Genomic DNA, 22,634 nt, shown 5'->3' with positions numbered 1-22,634 from the left:
GCACAGGACAGACGGCCCGGGAAGAGAAGCCGTAGGCCGACCTCACGTCCCAACCTCCGTGAAAACCCTGAAGAAGACAGTAGCAAACAGAATGCAGCAGCGCACGAAGAAATCGCGGAAACGGACCACAGCAGTTCCCACACCCAGTCGAATGCACTAGAACACACTCAGAAGACCGAAGTCGTCCGGCTGGGCGACAAGAGCAAGACTTAGCCGTGTTCACCGCCTACAAGAGAAACACGCTGGATTCAAAGACACCAAAGTTGGAAAGTCAAAGGATGAGAAAACGTATCTGTGAACAGAAACCACAGAGTTTCCCTGGTGGCATTAACGTGACCAAATGGCCTGGGGGACAAGACCTGTTCCTGGAGACAGAGGAGCATCTTAACGAGAAAAGGATCCACACATCAGGAACACTTAAAAGTTATAATGTGTGCACATGCCCGAGGACAGAGCCCCGTACACCTGAACCAAAAACTGACAGAACTGAGAGGAGAAATAGGCAATTTAATCATCATAATTAGATATCCTTACCCCCCCCCCCCCCAATAACTGACAGAGTGACAGGACAGACACCTGACAGCCGGAAGCCCGGAACAGCACTAACCCACTTAACCTGACATTTCCCGGACACCCCCAACGGCTGCAGAAGACACATTCCTCCCCAGTACGTGTGGTTCCCTCTCCAGGACGTGTTATACGCTGAACGCAAAGAAATACGAGCGCATTCAGGAAGACCGAAATCACGCAAAGTATGTTTTCTGACCACATATTTGGAAACTGGGGTATGGCTGTGGGACAAGGGGATATAGATGTGAACAGAGGAAGGGGAAGCCTCCGGTGGCAGGATTTAAACTGGAGGTATCCTGTGAGTGTGTGTGTGTGTGTGAGAGAGGCGGTGGGGGAGACGGCACAGGGGTGAGCGTAGGTGAGGGGTATGTGACTACTCGTTGTGCTGTCAGTTCTCTGGGTTTTAAACATTTGAAAATCAAAATGATAATTTTCTCAAAGTACATGCTCTGAAGCTCTTCTGCCTGGGTCTGAATGCTCGCTCTTTTACGCACAGCTGACCCTCGAAGCAGGGATTCGAATTCTGAGTCCACTTAAACATGGATTTTTAAAAATTGTCTTACATTAGTCACCATACAGTACATTAGTAGTTTTTGATGTTCTGTCCAACATTCACTGTTTATGTACGACACCCAGTGCTCCATACAACACGTGCGCTCCGTGATACCCACCACCAGGCTCACCCATCACCCCCCACTCCGGTAAAACCCTCAGTTTCTCAGAGTCCACAGTCTCTCCTGGTTCGTCTGATTTCCCCCATCTCGCTTCTCCTCTCCATCTCCGAGTGTCCTCCGTGTTATTCCTTCTGCTCCACAAATAAGTGAAGCCATATGATAATTGACTCTCTCTGCTTGACTTATTTCACTCAGCATAATCTCCCCCAGTCCCGTCCACGTTGATAAAAAAAAGTTGGGTATTCATCCTTTCTGATGGAGACATAATACTCCATAGTGTATATGGACCACATCTTGCTTATCCATTCGTCCGTTGAAGGGCATCTTGGTTCTTTCCACAGTTTGGCGACTGTGGCCATTGCTGCTATGAACATTGGGGTACAGATGGCCCTTCTTTTCACTACATCTGTAATTTTGGGGTAAATACCCAGTAGTGCAATTGCAGGGTCCTAGGGTAGCTCTATTTGTAATTTTTTGAGGAACTTCCGCACTGTTTTCCAGAGTGGCTGCACCAACTTGCATTCCCACCAACAGTGTAAGACGGCTCCCCTTTCTCCACATCTTCTCCAACACACGTTGTTTCCTGTCTTGCTAATTTTGGCCCTTCTGACTGGTGTAAGGTGGTATCTCAGTGTGGTTTTGATTTGAATTTCCCTGATGGCTAATGATGTTGAACATTTTTTCATGTGTCTGATAGCCATTTGTATGTCTTCTTTGAAGAAGTGTCTGTTCATGTCTTCTGACCAGTTTTTGACATGATTATCTATTTTTTGGGTGTTGAGTTTGTGGAGTTCTTTATAGATCTTGGAGATCAGCCCTTTGTCTGTAGTGTCATTTGTGAATATCTTCTCCCATTCTGTAAGTTGCCTCTTTGTTTTGTTAAGTGTTTCCTTTGCTGTGCAGAAGCTTTTGATCTTGATGAAGTCCCAAAGATCATCTTCGCTTTTGTTTCTCTTGCCTTGGAAGACTTATCTGGAAAGAAATTGCTGTGGCCAATGTCGAAGAGGTTACTGCCTGTGTTCTCCTCTAGGATTCTGATGGATTCCTGCCTCATGTTGAGGTCTTTCATCCATTTTGAATTTAACTTTCACAGAGTTTTTTTTTTTTTTTTTTTTTTTTTTTTAATAAATACGCTATAAGACTGTAAATATATTTTTCTTTAAGATTTTCTTAATAACATTTTTCTTTCTCTGGCCTCTTTATGGTAAGAATATAGTATATAATACATACAACATACAAAATATGTGTTCCCTGACCGTTTATGTTACTGGTAAGGTTTCCGGGCAGTAGGAGGCTATTAGTAGTTATGTTTTCGGGCAGTCGGAAGCTGCAAGGGATCTTCAACTGCGTGGGATTCAGGGCCTCTCAGCCCCACGGTGGGCAAGGGTCTGCTGGACTAGCTGTCTGATCTTGAGCCACTGTCACAATCTCTCGCATGTTTGCCCATTTTCCCTGATGTAAAATAGGATGAGAATAAAATCTTCATTAAGGGTTGTGGGGAGGATTAACCAACGGTACTGAAGAACTTAGACTCATTCCTGGGCACAGTCACCACAGCAAATAAGATCGAGGTTGCTGATGATTTCTTTGCCTGAATCAGTAAGATTCACGGAGTTGAACTCCACTGCCCGGAGCTCTAGGTTGCATTTCAAACCTCAAAATCCCACATAAAAAACAGGTGCCCTTAGAAACTAGGAAGCTGGAAAGAAAGTAAATTTAAATTATATTAAAATTTGGAATAAAATTTTAATATAATTTCAAAAATAAAAATGCAGCATACACAAGCATAAAAATAAATTTGAACACTTTTCTTGGACCATACAAATTAATCAAAATGAATCATCAGTCCAATGTAAGAGCTAAATCCATAAAACCCCCAAAGAAAATACAGGAGTAAATATTTGAGAGCTTGGTCAGGCAAGCTTTCTTAGATATGACACCGAAAACACAAGCAACAGCAACAACGATGAAAATAGATACACTGACCTTAATAAAACATCTTAGACTTTGGAACTTCAATGAAAACCATTAAGAAAATGAAAGGATGGAACCCACAGAGTGGGTTTTAAAGCATGGGTTTGTAAAGCATCTATCTGGTCAGGGACTTATACCTACAATATATAAAGAGCTCTTACAACTTAATAATGAGAAAGACAACCCAATTTAAAAAATGGACAATCTGAGAAGATATTTCTTCAAGGAAGATATAAATAGGGCAAGAAACACCCGAAGAGATGCTCCACACCATCTTTAGAGAACTGTAAGTGAATTCCGCAGTGCGCTACGACGTCGCACACCCCAGGACGGCTGGCACCCGGAAGACAGTAGCGGCTGAGGGGGGTGTGGGGAAACTCGAGCCTCCCCGTGCCCTGCTGGTGGGCAGTGAGCCGCTGTGCTCACTTTGGAAGGTGGTGTGGTTCCCCCTCCAACAGTTAAACACAGAGCTCCCACGGACCCAGCAAGTCTGCTCCTGGAGGCGGACCCAAGAGAAATGGAACCTTGTGGTCAAACACGTGCCCACAGCTGTTCCCAGCAGCGCTACTCAGGAAGTGGACCCAGCCCAGCTGTGCACGACCCGGCGCGAGATCCGTAAGTGCAGCGCGTCCGCACCACGGCATGTCTCAGATACAAAGGAATGAGGTCCAGACGTGTCCTGCAGCACGAGAACATTAAGTTGGTGACAGAAGCAGGTCCCAGAGCCCCCATGTCCTCAGCTTCCCTGTATATGGAATGTCTGGAGGACACAGACCTGGACCGACACAGACTGCTGGTTGTCATCTCAGGGTGGACTTGGCCTGGGGGGAGGGGTGGGCATTGGGGAGAAACAGTGAGTGCCTGAGGATGTGTCCAGGAGGTCTTTCTGGGTTGATGAAAATTTCCTGAAATTGATAATGCTGATGGCTCCCAGGTTGGGGATATGCTAGAAACTCCTGAATCGTACACTTTGAATGAAACTAGTGCTTCGAGTGAGTGAACGGATGTATGCGCATTTTGTGAGTTACATCTCAGTAAAACTGTATTTTGGAAGCATTTTAAAAAGACAGTGCGGAAGACCTCTGAACTTCTTCGGAGTGTGTCCTAGTCAGGGACAAAAGCCCGAAATAACGATCTATAAAAGGCAGGCCCCCAGACATGGTTTTTCAGTAAATCTCGTTGCCCAGTGAGTGGATACTTCATTGCTAACTGCTCACTGCTATGGTGCTAAATCATTAAGTTGACATGTAAGTGTGGTGATGTCATAGAACATAAAGTAATGAGTTTTTCTTTATCTCCAAAATGTCTGTGTTTTCTGTCTGTGATAAATTCTGTGGCTTTTTCCTTCTTTAGTGCTGTGTCTTGACTGTCCGGGGATAGCTCTTGTTAGCGATCTCCCTTGTCGGGGACAGGCGGGGTCGCTGACGCACACTGTCCGTGTGGCGAGTGTCTCCCACGGGATGGCCATGGCAGCGGGGCAGGTAGTGTTTTCTGCGGAAGCCGCGTTGCTCCTGGAGGGAGGGTGGCTTACTCCCAGGCAGAGCGCCTGGCTTGGGACGGGGATGTGTTTGGTTCTGACGGCTCCGTAGGGCTCCCGCCGTTCCCTCTAGCAGGTTCTCTGCCCACAGATCCTGCTGGGTGGCTTTTCTCCTCGTTCAGGGCCAGGTTCAAGGGCCACGCTCTGGCTGCCTGAGTGTGCTCAGGGAACTGCACTGCAGCTGCGGTGGCTTAAACCGAGGAAGGTCATGGTTCTGGAGGCCGGGAGTCCGAGAGAAGGTTCAGGGCCATTGCTTCTGAGGGCGTGGGCAGGGATCTGGCCCAGGGCTCCCGCCTCGGTTAGGAGATACCATCTTCTCCCGTTGTCTCCGCGTGCCTGGCTGCCCAAATCCCCTCTTACCGGCATCCCTGGCACAGTGGCTCGGGGTCCAACCTAATGACCCATCTTAACGCAGACCCCATGTCCAGGAGAGGTCCTGGGGTGGGACCCGAGACTGGTTCCTGCAGAGACACGGCTCGGCACATACACTGCCCGCTGACCAGCACTGCCTCCCCAGCGGCTGACCAGAGCCTCGTCTCCCGCCTGAAGCAGGCGCCCCCTTTGTTTCCTGCCCAGAGCTTTCTTCATTCATTTGCGGATTTCCTCACTTCCTGTTTCCAGTTCCCTCTTTCAGCCCAAATGGGCAGAAATTCCCCAGGAACCAGGACTTCTCTGGGTCCTGCTCTCTGCTGTGTCTCCAGGGCACAGCCCACACCCAGCACACCCAGTGCCCCTCGGTGGAAGGAAAGAACTCACAGGCGTGTTAGTGCGATGACCGTTTCCAGGCTCTGCGTCCCCGAGGAGTGGGGGTGGGCAGACTTGATGTCGTGTAGTCACAGACGAGGAACTCTGAAGTCCTCTCCTGAGAACTAAACTGTCGCCAGGAAAGGACACGTCTTCAGAAGGAAGTGGGCGGGAAGACTGTTCTCATGCGGCAAGACACGGCACTCGGTCATCCGATGGTTGACTGTCACGTCACTGTCTCAAGGTGCGACGTCGCCTCCTTAAAACCAAGCTGCCTGGAAAAAAGGCGAGGTGCCAGGGCAGGACGAGAGCGTGGAGCCAGGCCCGACAAGACCCGGCTGGCAGCGGCATCTGGTGTTCCACGGTGTCGGGAGACGGGTGCGTGCACCCCGCACACGCTTTCTGCTGGTGAACACAGACGAGGCTCGTGCGGCGCAGAGCTGGGGGACGGCAGTCCAGACCTGGCTCCGGGGTTCCAAGAGTGAAAGGTGTCTGCACCAGGTTCAGTCCGCACACCCTGATTTCTTCCAGTGGAGCTTCTCCACCTGTCATCAGTGGATGGAAACCTCCAATTCCACCTCGAGAAGAACCTTTGTAGCTTGTGCCCCATTTTCTGCAGAGCTTCCAGAAGATTCCAGAGACACTGCCTCCCCTCCACACACAGATCCGTCTCCAAACGCAGCTGCTAGGGCTCCCTCCGCCAAGGCTGGAAGTGTGGGCCCCGTCACCTGTATTTCCGGAAGGAATTCTGATTTCCGGGACTCCGGGTTTTCTGGTGGAGAGGCTAGCTTGTGTTTCCCCAGCCTTGACCAGTGCGTGTCCAGTGCAGTGACAGCTGCCTGTCAGATGGGGACCAGGCGGGTCGGAGAGTGCCCCCAGCACACCGCACTGCACTCAGATCTTATGTCGCTCAAGTTAGAATGTTTCTCAACACGGATGCCCAGGCATCTGGGAAGCAATGCTTGGATGCAAGAGACCATCTTGTGCCTTGAAAAACTCCTCACTTCCCTGCAGGCCCCTCCCGACCACCCCGAACTAAACGCCAGTGACACCATTTTCATGTGACGCCTCAGTTTCTTAAGTGGGAAGGGCACAGCACGGCCACACAGCCGACACTTTGGTGAAATAGCCACAGCCAAAAGGGCACAGAGTCACAGTTGTCCTCGGAGAGCCCCTCAGTGAGCCTGCAATCATTCGGGTCTCGGTCCAGAAGCCAAGAGCCCCAAAACTGCCTTGTTTCTCGGTCTTCCTTCCCCGGGGCAGTGGAAATGGACCGGGAGGGTAGCCTGCGCATGCGCCTGTTCTGGGGCGGGGAGGAGAACCCAAGTCGGAGGACTGTGGTAAGAACAAACTTTTCTGTACTATTTCGTTTCACTGTGTGGGGTAGTCAACTCTGTAATAAGCCCAAACTTGAAACCACACATTCGCTGTAGGAATGTTTGCCCTATGGCTCACGCTTCCAGCTCGAGCTTGATATCTGGAGTCTCTCCGTGAGAGATGTATTTTAGCAAATGAGATTTTTATATGCTTCCATGGGAAAACAAAGCTAATTCTGGGAGGTCGAAAGATCCCTTCCTTCCAAAGCAATGCGCATTCATTCTGTGATTAACCACTTCGGTCATCTGAATGGGTCCTAATGACAGGCACGAGGACCGCTCCCCTAAAATCAGCTTCATTCAGAACCCTCAACCCAAAGGTTATTTTGGAGTTTTCAAAAGGAGCACAACGTCAACATTTAAGACAGATTTGCCAACAGCTGCCTTGCCTTTGAAGGAAATGAGATCCGACAGCAAGTCACCGGCAGTGACAGCGCCACGTGCCAGTGATGAAGTCATCCCTGAATTCTGCTTCGCCAGGACTTCGGACCTTGGGCCAGAAAACCCGTACTCCCAGACAAGGGAGCAGTTCAGCCCAGTCCAGGCTGGGGCGGGAGAACGTGCCTTTCTGGAGCTGCAGCAGAGAGCGAAGGGCCCGGCTCCGGGGACGGGGGCCACCGGGCCGGGGGCCACCGGGCCGGCTGGGGTTGGGGTCCGCCTCCGCCTCCGCCTGAAGATCAGGGGGTTACGGTCCGCGTGGCGCGCTCCAGCATCGAGGCCGGATGTGGCACTTCTTTCCTGGCCCTGATGCTGCTTTGGGTTTTGTGTTCTGCTTCTTTAAAGGACTCCACGAGGAGACACTAGGCAGGGGGCGTGACTCGGTCCTTCAGCGCAGGGAGGGTTCCTGTTCGGCTGCTTCAGGGAAGTGCCGTGCTGTGCGAACCCTAAACTGTACCTTTAGGCAGCAAGTTCAGTGGATTCAGCTCGCGTCTGGAGGAGACAGGTGGGACAGGTGGCCGGAAGGGCGGCGGCGCTCTCGGCAGCCATTTCTCAGCTGGTGAGACTGGATGCGTGGGGCCTGCCCCGAAGACCTGGAGGCCCAGCGCCAGCGCCTGCCCTCCAGCAGGTCCCCGCGCCAGCACTTACGCACGCCTGCCGCGTGCCGGCACCTGCTGCAGAGCTCCGGGAGCGCGTGCTGGTCTGGATGGGGACACGGAGGCCGCCCTGTGCTGGGCTCGCTCTCGAAAGGGAGGCCAGCCCGCGAGGATGCAGCAACAAAATGAGAGAAAGGAAAAAGTCCTTTCCGGAGCCGGATGCTAGATGAGGGGATCAGCTCTCCCCTCACGCCCCTGCCCACCCCTTCCCCGTGCACCTGTCACCCCTGCTCCGTGGTGCTCCCCCACCCCCCACATGCGCGAGTTCCCACCCTTGTCGTCCCCGGCAGTCCGGGATGACAGAGCCCACGGGAAAGGAGGAGAAGAAAAGCACGAAGGGGGCTTCCTGCCCAAACACACGGTCACCCTGCTTCCTGGCCCCTCTTACAACGGCTGCGCCCTTCGATCAAGGACACTTGCAGGTCAGAGAGGTGACCTTGTTTTATTTTGTAGGTGGCAAGGACAAATGGCAAAGAGAAACGAAATATGTATCTATTTTTTAACTACTTTTGAGGGGCACCTGGGTGGCTCAGTGGGTTAAAGCCTCTGCCTTCGTGCTCAGGTCATGATCCCAGGGTCCTGGGACCGAGCCCCGCATCGGGCTCTCTGCTCGGTGGGGAGCCTGCTTCCCCCCCACCCCCCGGCCTGCCTCTCTGCCTGCTTGTGATCTCTCTCTGTTAAGTAAAACAAACACACAAATAGAAACTACTTTTGAGGTTCCCAAGAAAGCGGTTTTCCACGGCTCTGAGTGGCGCAGACCTTGATGGACAAGGACACCCCCGCAAATGAGACCGGGAGGGGCTGCCGCTTCCCGGCTCCATGTTGGGGGCTCGCGCTGGGGCCTCACCTCCAGGATGGCAGCGGACATGCCCTCAGACACGGAGCTGTTCACCACCGCAAAGCAGTTCTTCAGGGCCGCGTGCAGGTCCTCCTGGGGCATCTCTCCAAGCAGCCGCACCCCGGCCGTCCTGAAACAGCAGCAGGGGACAGCTTTCTGCCTCTGCGAGTCCGGCGGGGAGGGGGCTGGGGGAGGACAGCCAGTCTCCGGACGGAGAAGTCAGCCTTAGGACCGCGCAGTAGGGCGGGGGTCTCCGTCCTTCCCCACCCCGATGAGCCGCCCTTGCTGTGACTCATGCCCCCAGGTACTGTGGGTCAAACGTAGGTTCTGGCCACTTTTTCTAGTAACACAATCTTGTTTCAAATGTTTGGAATATTTGGACAGTAGCAGACATACAAGAAACAGAAACGAAGTGCTACAATGGAGACTACAACAAGCGCCCTGGTGCCCACCGCCCAGAGGTTTTGTCTTGGGTTTTTTATCCAGCAACACTGATGCGTCTGTGCAACACCCTCTCCACACTCACATTAACTGTGTGTGATTTTATCTGCAGGCGAGTGATTAAGACGCCTGCGTATCTGTGCAGAGAGATCAGGACTTCCCAGTCCCCTGTGCTGACCGTGGCCGGTGACACGGAGGGGCCGTCCTGGGGGGCCGTGGGGAAACCATCTAAAGGGGCCGACCCAAACGGGAGATGGCCCTGTTGGTCCCTACCCTTTCCTGTACCCCCACTAAACACTGGGAGGCACTGGAGGGGCCTTGGGGCCACTAGTCACCCTCAGGATATGGTCCGGGGCCAGCCACATCTGGTGGTTTCTTATGTGAGGCAGTAGCCGCCGCGTGTTCAAGCCCATGTCTGGACCGTCTGGAACGGGCTGGCAAACGCACCCTCGGAACCCTCGGTTCCACCAAGTGCTTGATACTTTAGGTCTTTTAGTTTTTGCCAGAGTGATCGTTGGAAACTAGAACTTCAAAGATGAACTAGAAATTAGAACTTCAAAGCATTTCCCTGCGAGTGCGAGCATCTCCACCATCTCCACCCCCTGAGGGGGCTGCTCAGGCTCCCAGCCCGGCATCCTTCCTGTCAGGTGGGGGTGGGGGTGGGGGTGGGGATGGGGGGGGTGGAGCAGGAGCGCCCGGACCCCCTGGGGCCATGGGGAGGTGACACGGGGCGGCTGGAACAGAGCCTGGGCGCGGTGAGTGTGGTGCAGGCACAGGAGCGGGGTGAGGGACTGGCCGCCGGGCTCCTCTCCCGCAGGACGCTGTTCGTCTCCTCCGCTTACCTCTTTACTCTGGCCTTCACTTCTCTCGTGAACACTGGGTCGACCTGAAAAGAGACAGAGATTGTAGGAAAAGCCTTTTGTGAGCCCGGGTCTCACGAGAACGGCCTATGATGGCTGCAGAGCCAGACTCAACTCAGGGAGGAAAAACCCAGTGCGACAGGCACTAACGCTCAGGCTGCACGACTACATGATGGGCGGGGGGGGGGGGGGGGGGGGGACCCTGGGAAGGGGCGCGGAGAAAAGCGCTCGCCCTCCTGTCTGCTGTTGGGGGCGCCTTGGACCAGAGCCTGCAGCAGCCCCTGGGACAGTGCCCCGCCCCCCGCAAGGTCAAGGTCTGGAAGCAGAAGGCAGGCCCAGCCCCAGGGCAGTCTGTGAGCCACACACAGGGCACTCCGCGGAAGGAAGGGTCTGCGTCATTCACTGCAGTGGCAGATTCTGTCATAAAACCTTTGAGGCAGAAGGAGTTGGAATCCTTCGCATATCCAAGACAAAAGATCTGACAAATTAACATTCTGTGTTTCATAGGGAACCTTCTCAGAAGCACAGCTTTAAAGCCAAGGGCACGTCCATCGAGCTGATGGCGGACAGACCCCTTCCCTTCCACACGAGGGAACATAATCCGTCACGAGAAGGAACGAAATGCTGACACGTCCCCAGCACGATGACCCCAGAGAACACGGCATTCCGTGCGAGTGGCTGGTCACTGAAGACCACATGCGAGGTGAGTCCGAGCCACACAACACCCAGAATGAGCAAATCCCAAGAGAAGGGAGACAAAGCAGTGGCTGCCAGGGACTGAGGGTGCAGACGCCGGGGAGGGGCTCTGACAGGTCTGGGGTTTCTCCTGGGGGGATGCAAGTGTACCCGAGTTAGAGTGACGTTTGCAAAACCGCGTGAACATACTAAAACCCACTGGGTTACAGACCTTAACGTGATCTTGAGGGCACATGAATTATATCTCGTAAAAAAGGAAAAGAAAAAGCCAAGTAAAACTTGAGTTAGTCACAACCTAACATCCTAGAGCCTAGATCTCCTCCTGTCTCGCCCCTGGAAGCAGTGTCCTTTGGCACAGGGCCCGCGCGCGTCCCTGGGGCCCTGCCGGCTGACGTGGTGAACTAACGCGGAGGCTGAAGGCAGCGTATCGGGGGCTCTGGGACACCGGGGATTCCTGCCCCTTGCAGCGAGGCTCGGGGTTTGAAGCGACCCATCCGTAGACCCGTGAGGGCCAGGACAGGCGGCGCGGGCCGTGTGGGGCTCATGCACTCTGGTCCCCCCGTCTGCTCACAAGTTCCCGGCCACGCCTGCATCGGCGACCTCTCTGGGCTTCAGTTTCCTTGGCTGCAGAGTGGCAGTTGTCACAGGGCCTCAGGAGGGTGGGGAGGCTTGAATGGGTCCCAGTGGTTCAGTGCCTGGGACTGTCCGAGGCGCCGCAGCGACGGCTTAGGGGCGCCTCCAGGAGAAGTGCGATATCCTGTGGAAGGTGTGTGAGAGCTGCAGACCTCGGCCCCCGCGCCGCACCCGCACACCCTCCCGGAGACGCGGCCTCGCGCCTGCACGCCTGCACGCCCGGCACTGAGCGGGGAGAGCAAGACGCCCCCGGCGCCCGGCAGCCGTCGCGGTGTTCGCACAGGGACGCCCACACTTGTGACCCTCAGAAGCCAGACTGAAGGACGGCTGGAGCACGTGGCCTCTTCTCCGGTGGCCTTACTCTCGGGGGTACCCGGAGGATGTGAGGGGACACTGTCCCACTGTCCCAGCGCTCCCACGAGCCCAGCCGGGGTGGAGCCCAGCGTACGTTCGCATCTGACTGGCCCCGGTGCAGACTCAGCCAGCGGACCTCGGCTTTGCCCTTGGCCTTCTGTGCAGCGTGCTGGCAACCATGAAATATTTTTAAATACTTTAAAGATAGCACTTCTAAAATAACAACTTGTTAAATAACTTTTATTTATTTATTTATTTATTTATTTAATTTATTTTTTTAAAAGATTTTTGTTTATTTATTTGACAGAGAGAGATCACAAGTAGACAGAGAGGCAGGCACAGAGAGAGAGAGAGAGAGAGGCAAGCAGGCTCCCTGCTGAGCAGAGAGCCCGATGCGGGACTCGATCCCAGGACGCTGAGATCATGACCTGAACGGAAGGCAGCGGCTTAACCCACTGAGCCACCCAGGCGCCCTACTTTTAAATATAACTTTAAAAATACCACTTTTAAAATAATTTTTAAAACAACAACTATTCTTAAGTTGATGCCCTGTGTCGACAGATCTTGAGCACTTCCTCAAAGACACAGACAGAGGAGGGCAGGAACACATTTTACTAACACAGTGTCTGCCGGCCTGTCCCGTCCTCCTGACAAGCTAGCAGGGGGTGCAGATTCCACTTCTGTTCTCATTCACGCTCTAGCGGTAGGTATTAGAGTTTCAGAACAAGTCGGTTTGATGAATATGACAACGTCCGTCTACTTTATCGTGCCAACTGAAAAAACGCTGTGCCTTCCAGAAACTTCATTTCCGTCTCTTTTGGCAAGGGAACAGCGTGCGTATGTTGGACCCCAAATCCTTCAGATCGCTGGCACCGACTGGAATATATCCCAGAAGCCAGCGCAGCCAGTCTGGAAGCGCAGGGAACACTGAAACTATCCCCAGGAAGGTGTTTCTAGAGTTTAATGTATTTCAAGAGCAAGGTGACCGGACGGCCAGAAGACAGATGCACCTACACGCAGGACCACTTACGAGGGAGAAGAGCCTGCACGTGGCTGGGATCCCGTGTGAGCTACAGATGGGCGAACGCCGTTTAGCTGCCATCCATAAATGATCTGCTCGTACTAAGAAAATCCCCATGCTTGCACGATCCAGAAAGCCTTCACAGGTTTGTGTATGATTGTTACAAACTTCAGTTGCTTAAGTTTCTTGCCAAAGCCTTTTGACCTGCACAAGTGCTTTACACGTCTCTACTTCTATGTTAAACATCTGCACACAAATCAAAGTAGAAATGCTTCCAAGACCTGACTTCTGCCCCTGGATTTCCATTCACAGTCATGTATCTGGGCACCTGCTGACCCCACGGGGGGAAGTTACAGGACCACCAGTAACAAGAAGAGAACCTTTTGTGGGTTTTTTTGTTTTTAAGATTTTATTTGTTCATTTGGGAGTGGGGCAAGAGAGAGCATGCGCACGAGGGAGGGGCACGGGCAGAGGGAGAAGCAGGCTCCCCGCAGAGCGGGGAGCCTGATACGGGCTTGAACCCAGGACCCTGAGACCATGACCTGAGCTAAAAGCAGATGCTTCACCGACTGAGCCCTCCAGGAGCCGTGGTTTTTGCTTTTTTGAGAATGAACTGTTTCCCGTCCAGAGGGTTCTTGAGTACTTTCTCCACGCGTGCAGCCTGCCAACCGTGTCTTTGGCAACATTATCACACACCTGGTGTGGACAGCACATAGATTGGTGTCTTCCAAATAGCCCGATAGGCCTCACTTGCCTCCCGCACAGCACCTACAGCTGAGCCCGAAAGCTCGGATCTGCAGGAAGTCCAGGGCAGTTCCTGCACCAGCCGTCCAAAGGGAGGTCGGAGGACAGCTTCCAGAACGCCCCGTGCGGGCCCGGAAGGATTTCTTCAGCCACCAGCAGAGGGCGCCCGCTCGCAGGCGGCTTTTGCAGCCAGTGGCCTGGCCAAGTGCCTCTGCGGGAACCCTGCTCTGAGGCCTCCCTGCCTGCCCGCCTTCTCCTGTGGGGGCGCTGGGCCAGCTGGAAGCAGTGCCAGGGTTAGAGATGGACCCCTGGAGCCTGCAACACGCTCCCCACTCCTCGAAAGATCTTCAAAGGAGAAACTCATACTTCTGGATGATTTGGTGTTTATGGCCGTTCGGAGTCCGTGTTTACTTGCCACAGTCTCTGGGCCTAACCTACGCTGCGTTCTCTGCGTGCATTAACTTACTTCCTGCCAGCGATCCTGATGTGAAAACCCCACCTCACATGAGAGGACTGCGCAGCTCAGAGAGCTTGTGTAGCTTAACGACCATCACACAGCTGGAAGGGTGCCGGGCCCGGAGACGGAATTCTGAAAACCACGCTCTGCTGCTTCTCTGCCGTGTCCTCGGGTTTTATCAACTAGTTCACGGAACAGCACCGTGCATTACGGAATCACTACCTGCGTACCTGTTTATTTTCCCACGATAAGCCTGTCTGTAGCTTTCTCGCTCCCTCCCTGACTGTTGCCACTCTTGCCACGAGCAATGACCCTTCCGTCCCTGGCCGACGCCCCCTCCGTGGGACACGTTCCCTGATCATCCAAACCAGGAGCGACGTCTCCTCCCCCCCCTTCCTTCCACCTGCTACAAACGCAGGCCTGCCTAGTCCGCTGCTTGTCCGCTTGCCCCCGTGTCCATGTCCTTCCCTCCAAGGCCAGGCCCCGTGTCTTGCACACAGTGCTCTGCCTGATAACAGCCGCTAAATGCATGGTTTCCGCCTGGCCCTTCCCTTCCGTTTTTATTCCTGATTCTTTCTGTTGAAATGATCTTAAACAATGGAATTACATTATAATCCCAATAGCTTATCATGAAAAAGCAGACAGCCCGATGAAAGCCTTCTTTTGGCTTTCCATAGTAATTGTCGAATTCCTACTTTACATATGATCGTTTTCAGTTAGAGATCCCTCATTTTTAGTTTTGTTAGCTTGCTTCTGTCACAATTAACTGCTTAGAAAAAAGCAATTCATCGAGGAAAACTTTAGGAGTCTGCTGAAATACTAGCACGTTAACTGAAATTCAGCTGAAGGTCTAACCACTTGTGAGCTGGAAGCTGACACTGCATTACACTTGCTGGGATTTACCTTCCACATCGGTTCATTTTCAAATCTCCCAGTGAAGCCAAGTGGAACAAAATACAAGATACAGGGAAAAAAGGTGGATTTTTTTATGTAATGAAAGCACCTTATGAAATTTTAAAAAGCAAAAGCATTGTAAGGAGCAAAGAAGATTCTCATTTCCTCTCCCTAAGCTTATTTATTTCTGAGCTGAAGATATTGTTTCGATTCCCAGGCTTAAGGAATCATCTTTGATAGAAGACGCTACCGTGGGAAGTCATTAAGCTGTCACGCTCAGACCGAGTGCGTATACCACACTCCTTATCAAGGAGCGCCAGCAGATGTGGCCACTCGAGACCCTCCTGGAAGCAGAAGCCACACGCTTTGCTACAATGGTTGAACGGAGAGATCAAAGCAGCTTTAATAGGAAACCAAAGCCAGACTGAGACCGTCCCGCGGCTAACCCGGGATCCCAGCGTGTCCGGGCCCCAAGGAGACATTCGCACGTGCAGCACTTCCCACGTACGTCATCTGGGACGCTGCCCGTGAGCCAGGTGCTGTTCGAGGCACTGACCCAGTACTCAGTGCCCGCGAGAAACGGTGAGGCAGGTGGCTCTGTCTTGGTCATGCCTACTTCGCTGATGGGGAAGCTGAGACACAGGCAGGGGACTCCCAGCTCACTCCAGGGTCCGAGTGTGAAACTGCCGTACTACCCGGCGGCACAGAACGACCTGCTGCGGGACACGGAGGATGCCACAGGGTCTAAATGAGTGACTAAGGAGATCCCGTATGGGACGGAGATCCCCATTTTAAAATTTTCTGGCTAAGAATGGCCATGGAGATAAACACGTCTGGCATCTAAAAAATGAAACATACACAGCATCTGTGATTTTTTTGAAGCGACCTAAGGACATTCGTGTGACAATTTCATAAACGGGACTAGACCGGATAAACGCTCGGCGGGCAGAGTGACGCCATGCCCTCTGGGCCGGGCGGGGGATGGGGTGGCAGGAGCCGGTGAACGCCCCACCGCCCCCGGGCCCTCCCTTGCGGACACAGTCCCCATCTGTCCTCTGACTGGACTGTGTGTCTCGTGACCGCAGGTGTCATGTCTGTGCCACATGCTCCGTATGTCTACAACACAGCGGCTCTCAGTAAGAACTTCTTGAAGGACTGAAGAAAGCAGCCCAGTTTTATAGATGTGAGCATACACGCGTGCACACACACACGCATTTATAACAAGGTGCACAGTGTCCTTGTGAACGAACAGCAGCAGAAATAACGGTGGCCTCGTCTCCTGCAGAGACTCTGCTCAGCACGGCTGTCGCCCAGCAGCCCACCCAGAGGAGGACACAGCAGACACGGGCAGCCGGGCACAGTCTCCCCCACCGGGGGGCCTCCTTTCCGTTTCCCCGAAGGAAAGCACTGAAGTCAGCGCAGGGACCCCGTGTTGTGGCTGTTCTCCGCCATCAACTGACCGATGAACCTCTTCCCCTCCTCCGTCGGCACGTCCGGACCAACAGGGCATCCGCACGAGCCGCGGACGTCCACTTTCCCCTCAGACCCTTCAGCTTCCACCTCTTCTGCCAGAGCCCCTTCCTTTGGTTCCTCCTCACCTCTGCCCGTGGACACAGTTGGTCAAAGTGGAGCCGGGTGCCTAGTCCTCTCCCTACAAAAGGGTCGGCTGTAACCCGAACTGGGTCCCGGACCTGGAACCGAAGGATCCGGAGACTATGCAGGGGGTGGAGCTCATTCCTCCCCAGGGGGCGTCCTGGACGGCACCTCCCGGCTGACCTCCAGCCCCCAGCTACTCTTCTTGGTGGCTCTTGTCTTCCTGTAAGCTGCATCTGCTGGAGTTGGTGTGACGCCTGCGGCCGAGGGACGCTGGCTGAGCGGTGCTGATTTCCTCACTGGTGTGTCCCATGTGACGGGGCTCCATGCACAGAAAGGACCAGAGGGACCCCTGCTGTGTGCACCGCGACGATTCCCTAATGAGAGACTATTCCAGACGCCTTAGCTTACAGTCAGTGCAGTTTTGTCCGGGGAAGCCAGCACGTGACCTCTTTGTAATTCGAGGCGAAAGCGTTTATTCAGCCACGGAGCTTCGCAGTTAACAGAGGACGACACAGAATGAGGAGTGAATCCCCATCAGACGCCACAAATAACGGCAGTCTCCTACTCGACAGAGTCGTTAAAGCATGGGTTTTGGTGTGTCCCAAGGTTTGAACTCTGACCCACTTTGAAAATCCATTTCCAGATTAATCACCGATGTTGCAAGGATTCAATTTCAAGTGTAAAATTGACCCCCCCACCTTGTTTGGTCTTCAGACATGATGTCAGATTGAATCCTCGGCCATGAAAGCAGACAGATGTCTGGAGATCCTGTAAGGATGAAGTGGGGGCTGGGCTGGGCGGGCGGTCAGCGAGGGCACAGCTGCCGGTCCCGACTGAGCCAGGCCACCGTCTGGGGAGAGGCGCCCATGGCGGGAGCTGCCTTGCACGCTGGCCTCGGAGAGAATGACGCCTAGTGGGACAGACACCGTCCGGCATGGCCAAGTCGGTGATTTTCACATGTCAGATTAGGAAGCAAATCATGAGATTGATTTTTGGGCAAAAACAAGCTTTTTAAAAATACCATGGAAGAGAACAGCATCATATAGCAAGGGACAGCACAGTCTTCCAGAAAGGACCAGAGTTAAGCATCTGACTCTTGATCTCAGCTTGGGTCTCTATCTCGGTCGTGTTCAGGCGCTGCTGGGCGTGGAGCCCGCGTCAAGAGCAAGGCCCAGAGTGCAGAGCTGCGCGAAGCGAGAGCAGCCCCGTCTAGAGACGCTCGTCCGGTGATGTGTGTGTGCATGTGCACGTACCCTGTGCTGCCTGGGTCTGCCCGCCCCTACCGGCCGAGCGCGTGCATCTCCACTGTCTTCAGAGATGTCCCCCCGTTAACTGCGAACTGGCCGTGGCAGAAGCTTCCACACTGTGGCAATAGGCCACTGGGGCTTTCAGAGAACGGCTCCCCGCTCTGCTCCCCACGAGCACCGGTTGCTGGACACTCACCAGCGTACCCCAGGTCACGGTTAGGAAGCAAACAAGTGAGCCTTAGACACCAGCCTGCCCAGGTTCCCGGGGGATCTGAGATGTGCGTCCGGATGCATCACGTCTGTCTTCCGTGGGACGCAAAGAATCAAGAAGAGAACAACTTGTCTGGAGGACTTTGTGACCCTGTGGATTCGATGCCGCCTTTTAGAAGCTCAAATTATCCTGTCTGCTGAGATGGCACCACGGTTCGGATGGGGCTTTTTGTTTTCCCCTTAGGTCTGAGAGAGACCTCTTATGAGGTTGGGGTATTTCTATGGCCTGTTGTGTCCCCCACACCCCTAATTCATACGCTGAATCTGAACCCCCAAAGATGATGGCGTCAGGAGGTGAGGTCTTTGGGAGGTGAGTGGGTCATGAAGGTGGAGGCTTTAGAAATAAGATCAGTCTTAACCGATGGGATCAGGTCTCCCAAATGACCCTGGAGAGCGTCCCTCGGCCACAAAGAGGCCTCGCTGACACCTCCCTCTCAGACTTCCAGCCTCCAGGTCAGGAGACCAGGTCTCTGGTGCTGGTCCGCCAGCCCATCCATGGGATACTGTTGCCCAAACGGACCAGACGTGTATGAATGTGTCAGAGCCGAAGCCTGCACTTCTGTACTCGGGCCAGGAAGGGCGTGACGCCGCGTTACCCGAAGCCGACTGAGGTAGGGGAGAACCGTCTCCCTGGGCAGTGGGGGAGAAGCAGGTGGACCTCAGGAAAGCTCCAGGCGGAGTGTGTCCATGACACGGCACCCGCCGACTCCTGCTTCTGCTGAGGGGCAGACCTGCGGCCGAGAGAGGCACCTCCCGTTTCCCGCGGGGGTTTTGGTTCTCGATAGTGCAGCGCCTTGTAGAGGACGCGCCTTCGATCGCTGGTGATCGGTGAGCTGAAGGGCCGTGAGTCTCTGGTCATAACCTTTCATGGAGGGTCCTGGACCCCTAACTCAAGTGTGCCCTTTCCTAGCCCCCACCCCCCGTCACTGCTTGGGGTCTTTGCTCCACAAGAGCAGACCAAGGTGGCTGTCCACAAGCTCCTGACCGTCCTGGGGCTCGTCTCAGACCTGCACTTGCCAAGCAAGCCCCGCTCTTTGGCATTGCAGGGCTGTCACTCCGGCGGAGCAGCCCCTGGGAGCTCTGGAATCATGAGCGCTCCTGGTGATGCGCTGTCCAGCATCGCCACAGACCTGCACTTCCTCCCTTGGCGCCCAACCATGACCCTCTTCCAGAAGCTAAAGACACAGAGAGATGTAACAGCGATGCACGTTGTAGGCCCCATGTGTGCATGATAGCAAGTGGTAGAAAGACCGCGTTTCTCTGTGATGTGAGACACAGTGTCACCGTTCATTTGAAATGACAAGATGACAACCGTGTCTCCCGGAAGACCAGCGCTCGAGAAGCCCTCAGGAGGCAGCCACCCTGGGACTGTCCCCTGCTGCCGGCAGGCCGAACGGAGGGACACAGGTGGGTCCGGGGAGGGGACGCCAGGGCCAGGTGGCCCTCCCTGCCGCCCCTCCCCCGGCCACTGCCCCAGCTCCGGTGCCCCCGGGGTCTCCATTTCTGGGGAAGGGGTTGCTGTCACGAGCTCCTGCTTCTGGAGTATTCCTGAGCCCCCGGGCAGGTTTCCGCACACGGAAATGTGGTACAGAGACCCTGGCAGACGGGGTCGTCTGTGGTGGGGCGTGGGCCGGCGCTTCTGTCCAGCAAGGCCACTTGTGGGGTCTCTTGCACCCGGACACGAACACTTGATAACAGCCGTTCCCCGGACTCGGGCCGCTGCGCGCGTTTTTGTAATTTGTCGTATCTGCGTACCATCTGTACGGCTCCTTATTGAATATTTTTCTGAAACTAATGCAATTTATTTTGAAAGTCTTCCGAGTTGGAAGCCAGCATCACATGCCATAAATAGACCATCACCATGAAAACGGAAATAGTGCAAACGAGAAACCACATCGCTAACTTCTGAGTCTGAGGCTCTCTCTCTCCGGTAGTGGGGATTGCGGCATCTAACTCAAACTTTTCCTTCCAGTAACGCTCTTCAGACGGAAGGATGGAAACAATTGAAACATCCTCATCATAAACAGCTCGGCCGCGAGGGACTCCACACGCAGCGGGGCCCCGGGTCATCTTGTTGTCACCGGAAGGCTGCAGCCGAGCACGTGTGCAGGCGTGTGTGTATGTGTGAGTGCGTGGTGCGTCAAACACTCGCACTGAATGTGGGGTGCTTCATTTCTCATGGGCAGAGTTGAGCCCTCGCTATTTTTATTAGATTACGGGATCTTTTTCCAGGTCAACGTACTGTCTCCAAAAGTCTGGGCATACGGAGACAAGTGCGTGTCCCCCGCCGCATGCCGTGTGTGTCCCCAGGGAGCCGGAGCCCACAGAAGAGTGTGCAGAGCAGGTAAGATGGCGGTGTGCGGGAACCCATTCGTTCACGTTCTCAGGGGCGCCCCCATGAATACAGTGGGTGACATGGCGCGGTCACAAGCTCAACTATCCCGGTTTGGCAAACAGGACCAAGGAAATGAGCGATGCCTTCCCCAGGGTGTGCCATCTGCTGCCCTGGCATAGACACCCCACGGGGCACGGTCCTATTGCTCCCCACTGGAAGGACAGAGCCTGCTTCATTCCCCACAGCACACACTGTAAATCACAGTTCGTTCTCAGGAGACGTCTCCACCCTGATGCTCTGACTCCTGAGTGCTTGGCCCTGCGTGTGCGACAGAGCTGCATGTGCTTAACCCGCATTGTTGAGGGGAGCAGCAACTCTCCTGGAGGCCCGTGCAACGAGACACAGGGTGTCCCAGGCCTTCTGCTGGCCTCTGCTCTCCCACGCTTATGGATAGTTACTTCCCACACCGCTTGGGTCCTAAATGCAAGTCGGCCAGCTCACCCTGTGCTCGGCGAAGGGACGGCTCTGTGTGGTTTGCTGCTGTGCAGCGTAGAGGAGTTTCAGGTACGGGGGCCACGTACCCCGGGCGCCCCACGCACCAACTCGGACTGCCGCATCCCCATGGAAACCTCCCGCTGTAGCAGTCGGTGAGCTGCGAGGGATTACAAAACCTCCTCACCCTTACACGTGGTTGTCATTCATGAAAAGGCAGACGTTAATTACTTTAACAGGAGGTAAATAACGTAGTTAAAGAGAAACGTCAACTAATTTTAGAAAACACATAGGAAGTACAGAGACGGAGAGGGGAGCAGAGTGCGCGGAGCGCGGACTTACTGCGGGGCCTGCGATCACCATGTAGACGTTAGGCTCTTCACGATGCCATTCTTGGGAAGAAAGAGAAAAAAATTTCAGTGGTTTTATGCCATAGATGGAAACGTAATTAAGTTTAGTTAATTATATGATAATATACATTATTTCTTATCACTGTTCATTCAACAGTCGAATTCTATGTATTTGAAATGTAAACACTGAACGTTGTATTATTCTAAGTAAAATGCTTTTTCTAGAATGTTGTGCATTATCTGGATCTCACCCCTATTGGAACAACCAGGAGGAAACACTCCACAAGCCAGTGTGGACTTAGGGGTGATTCAATCAATGCAGCAAATCTCCAAACGTGTCCTACAAACTGCCATGTGTGAAACATTTCCAGGTAAGATTATCTTATTCTTACAATTATTCACTGTTTTTGTGATTTCCTCAGAAGCCGAGGGCACAGGAGAGTAGAAATGGACACCACCCAGTGCTCTTATTTTTCTGGTTGTTTCCAGAGCACCCACCTAGAGCGGCTCTGCTCATGTGGAAAGACGGAGACGGGAAGACTGAAAATCCTACAGACAGGTAGGCCAAGACCAGACCCCAAACAATTCTGTCAACAAAACGTACCTGAGAACACATCCACCAAGTAAAGAGGGTCCTTAACTTGTCTAAGGCCACACACCAGGAGAAAGATGTATAAGTTATCAGCACTTTGGTTAATCCCTGCAAGGGAAGAGTTCAGGTGTTCTTAGTGGGGAGAAGGCACTGGACACCACGGGAGCAAAGACCCGAGGCGCCGCTCCGAAGCCACAGGGCTCCCACCTCCGCACCTGCCCCCCCACCCCCGCCGCCGCCCCCCATAACCTTCACACAGTGCCCTGCACGAATGATCTGCCCCTCCCGGTGGGAAAACCTGAGCGGAGTTCAGCCCAGGAAACGGGCTGTGCAGCGAGAAAAGAGCAGTTCTTACGAAGTGTGAGCCACAGGCCCTGGAAAGCATTTGGCTAGAATTTCAGTTAGACGAGCATTTCCTTCATGCAAGTGAGGGGGCTTCGTGCGGGGACGTGACCCTGAGTCCGCGTGTTCACTGAGCAGCGCACACTAACATGGACATGACCATGGGTGCGTGGACTGCAGGCTTTGGGTCGCATGGTGGCTCCTCTCCCCGAGAGCTGGACTGGCTTCATGACCCCTCGGCTCCGGGCCGGCCTCGGGATTAGTGTTGGCCCACAGAGCCCGGGGGGAGGCCAGCGAGTGACTTCGGGTCGCGGCCGTGGGAAGCCCCGTGTCACTGTCTCTCACCCCACAGAGCACTGCCACCTCCCAGCCAGGCCGGCTGCCTCCTTGGGGACGAAGATCTGCGGGGAGAGGGCCGGCCGACCCCGCCGGAGCTGCAGGCCTCGGCCCACCGCAGAGGGAGCGTGGGCCAGCAGCAGACAGGTGCGGCCGGCAGGATCCGC

At 54.1% G+C, this 22,634-nt stretch overlaps 1 protein-coding gene across 5 annotated transcripts in view; it reads right to left on the bottom strand.

Annotated features, from left to right (window-relative positions):
- The window catches only part of GLT1D1 (glycosyltransferase 1 domain containing 1), a 98,931-nt gene that overhangs the window by 17,153 nt on the left and 59,144 nt on the right, over positions 1 to 22,634 (bottom strand). For 4 of the 5 annotated variants that reach the window (XM_059139879.1, XM_059139880.1, XM_059139877.1 and 1 more), the window contains exons 7-10: positions 21,802 to 21,897; positions 21,190 to 21,239; positions 10,091 to 10,134; positions 8,817 to 8,937 (exon numbers count right to left, since the gene is read on the bottom strand). In XM_059139879.1, coding sequence (XP_058995862.1) covers positions 8,817 to 8,937; positions 10,091 to 10,134; positions 21,190 to 21,239; positions 21,802 to 21,897 — 311 coding nt within the window. The remainder of the gene's footprint in view (positions 1 to 8,816; positions 8,938 to 10,090; positions 10,135 to 21,189; positions 21,240 to 21,801; positions 21,898 to 22,634) is intronic. The other variant, XM_059139881.1, reaches the window with a different exon arrangement.

The sequence above is a fragment of the Mustela lutreola genome, chromosome 11 (genome assembly GCF_030435805.1).
Source record: "Mustela lutreola isolate mMusLut2 chromosome 11, mMusLut2.pri, whole genome shotgun sequence".
NCBI lineage: Eukaryota > Metazoa > Chordata > Mammalia > Carnivora > Mustelidae > Mustela > Mustela lutreola.
This window is presented reverse-complemented; position numbering and strand designations above follow the sequence as displayed.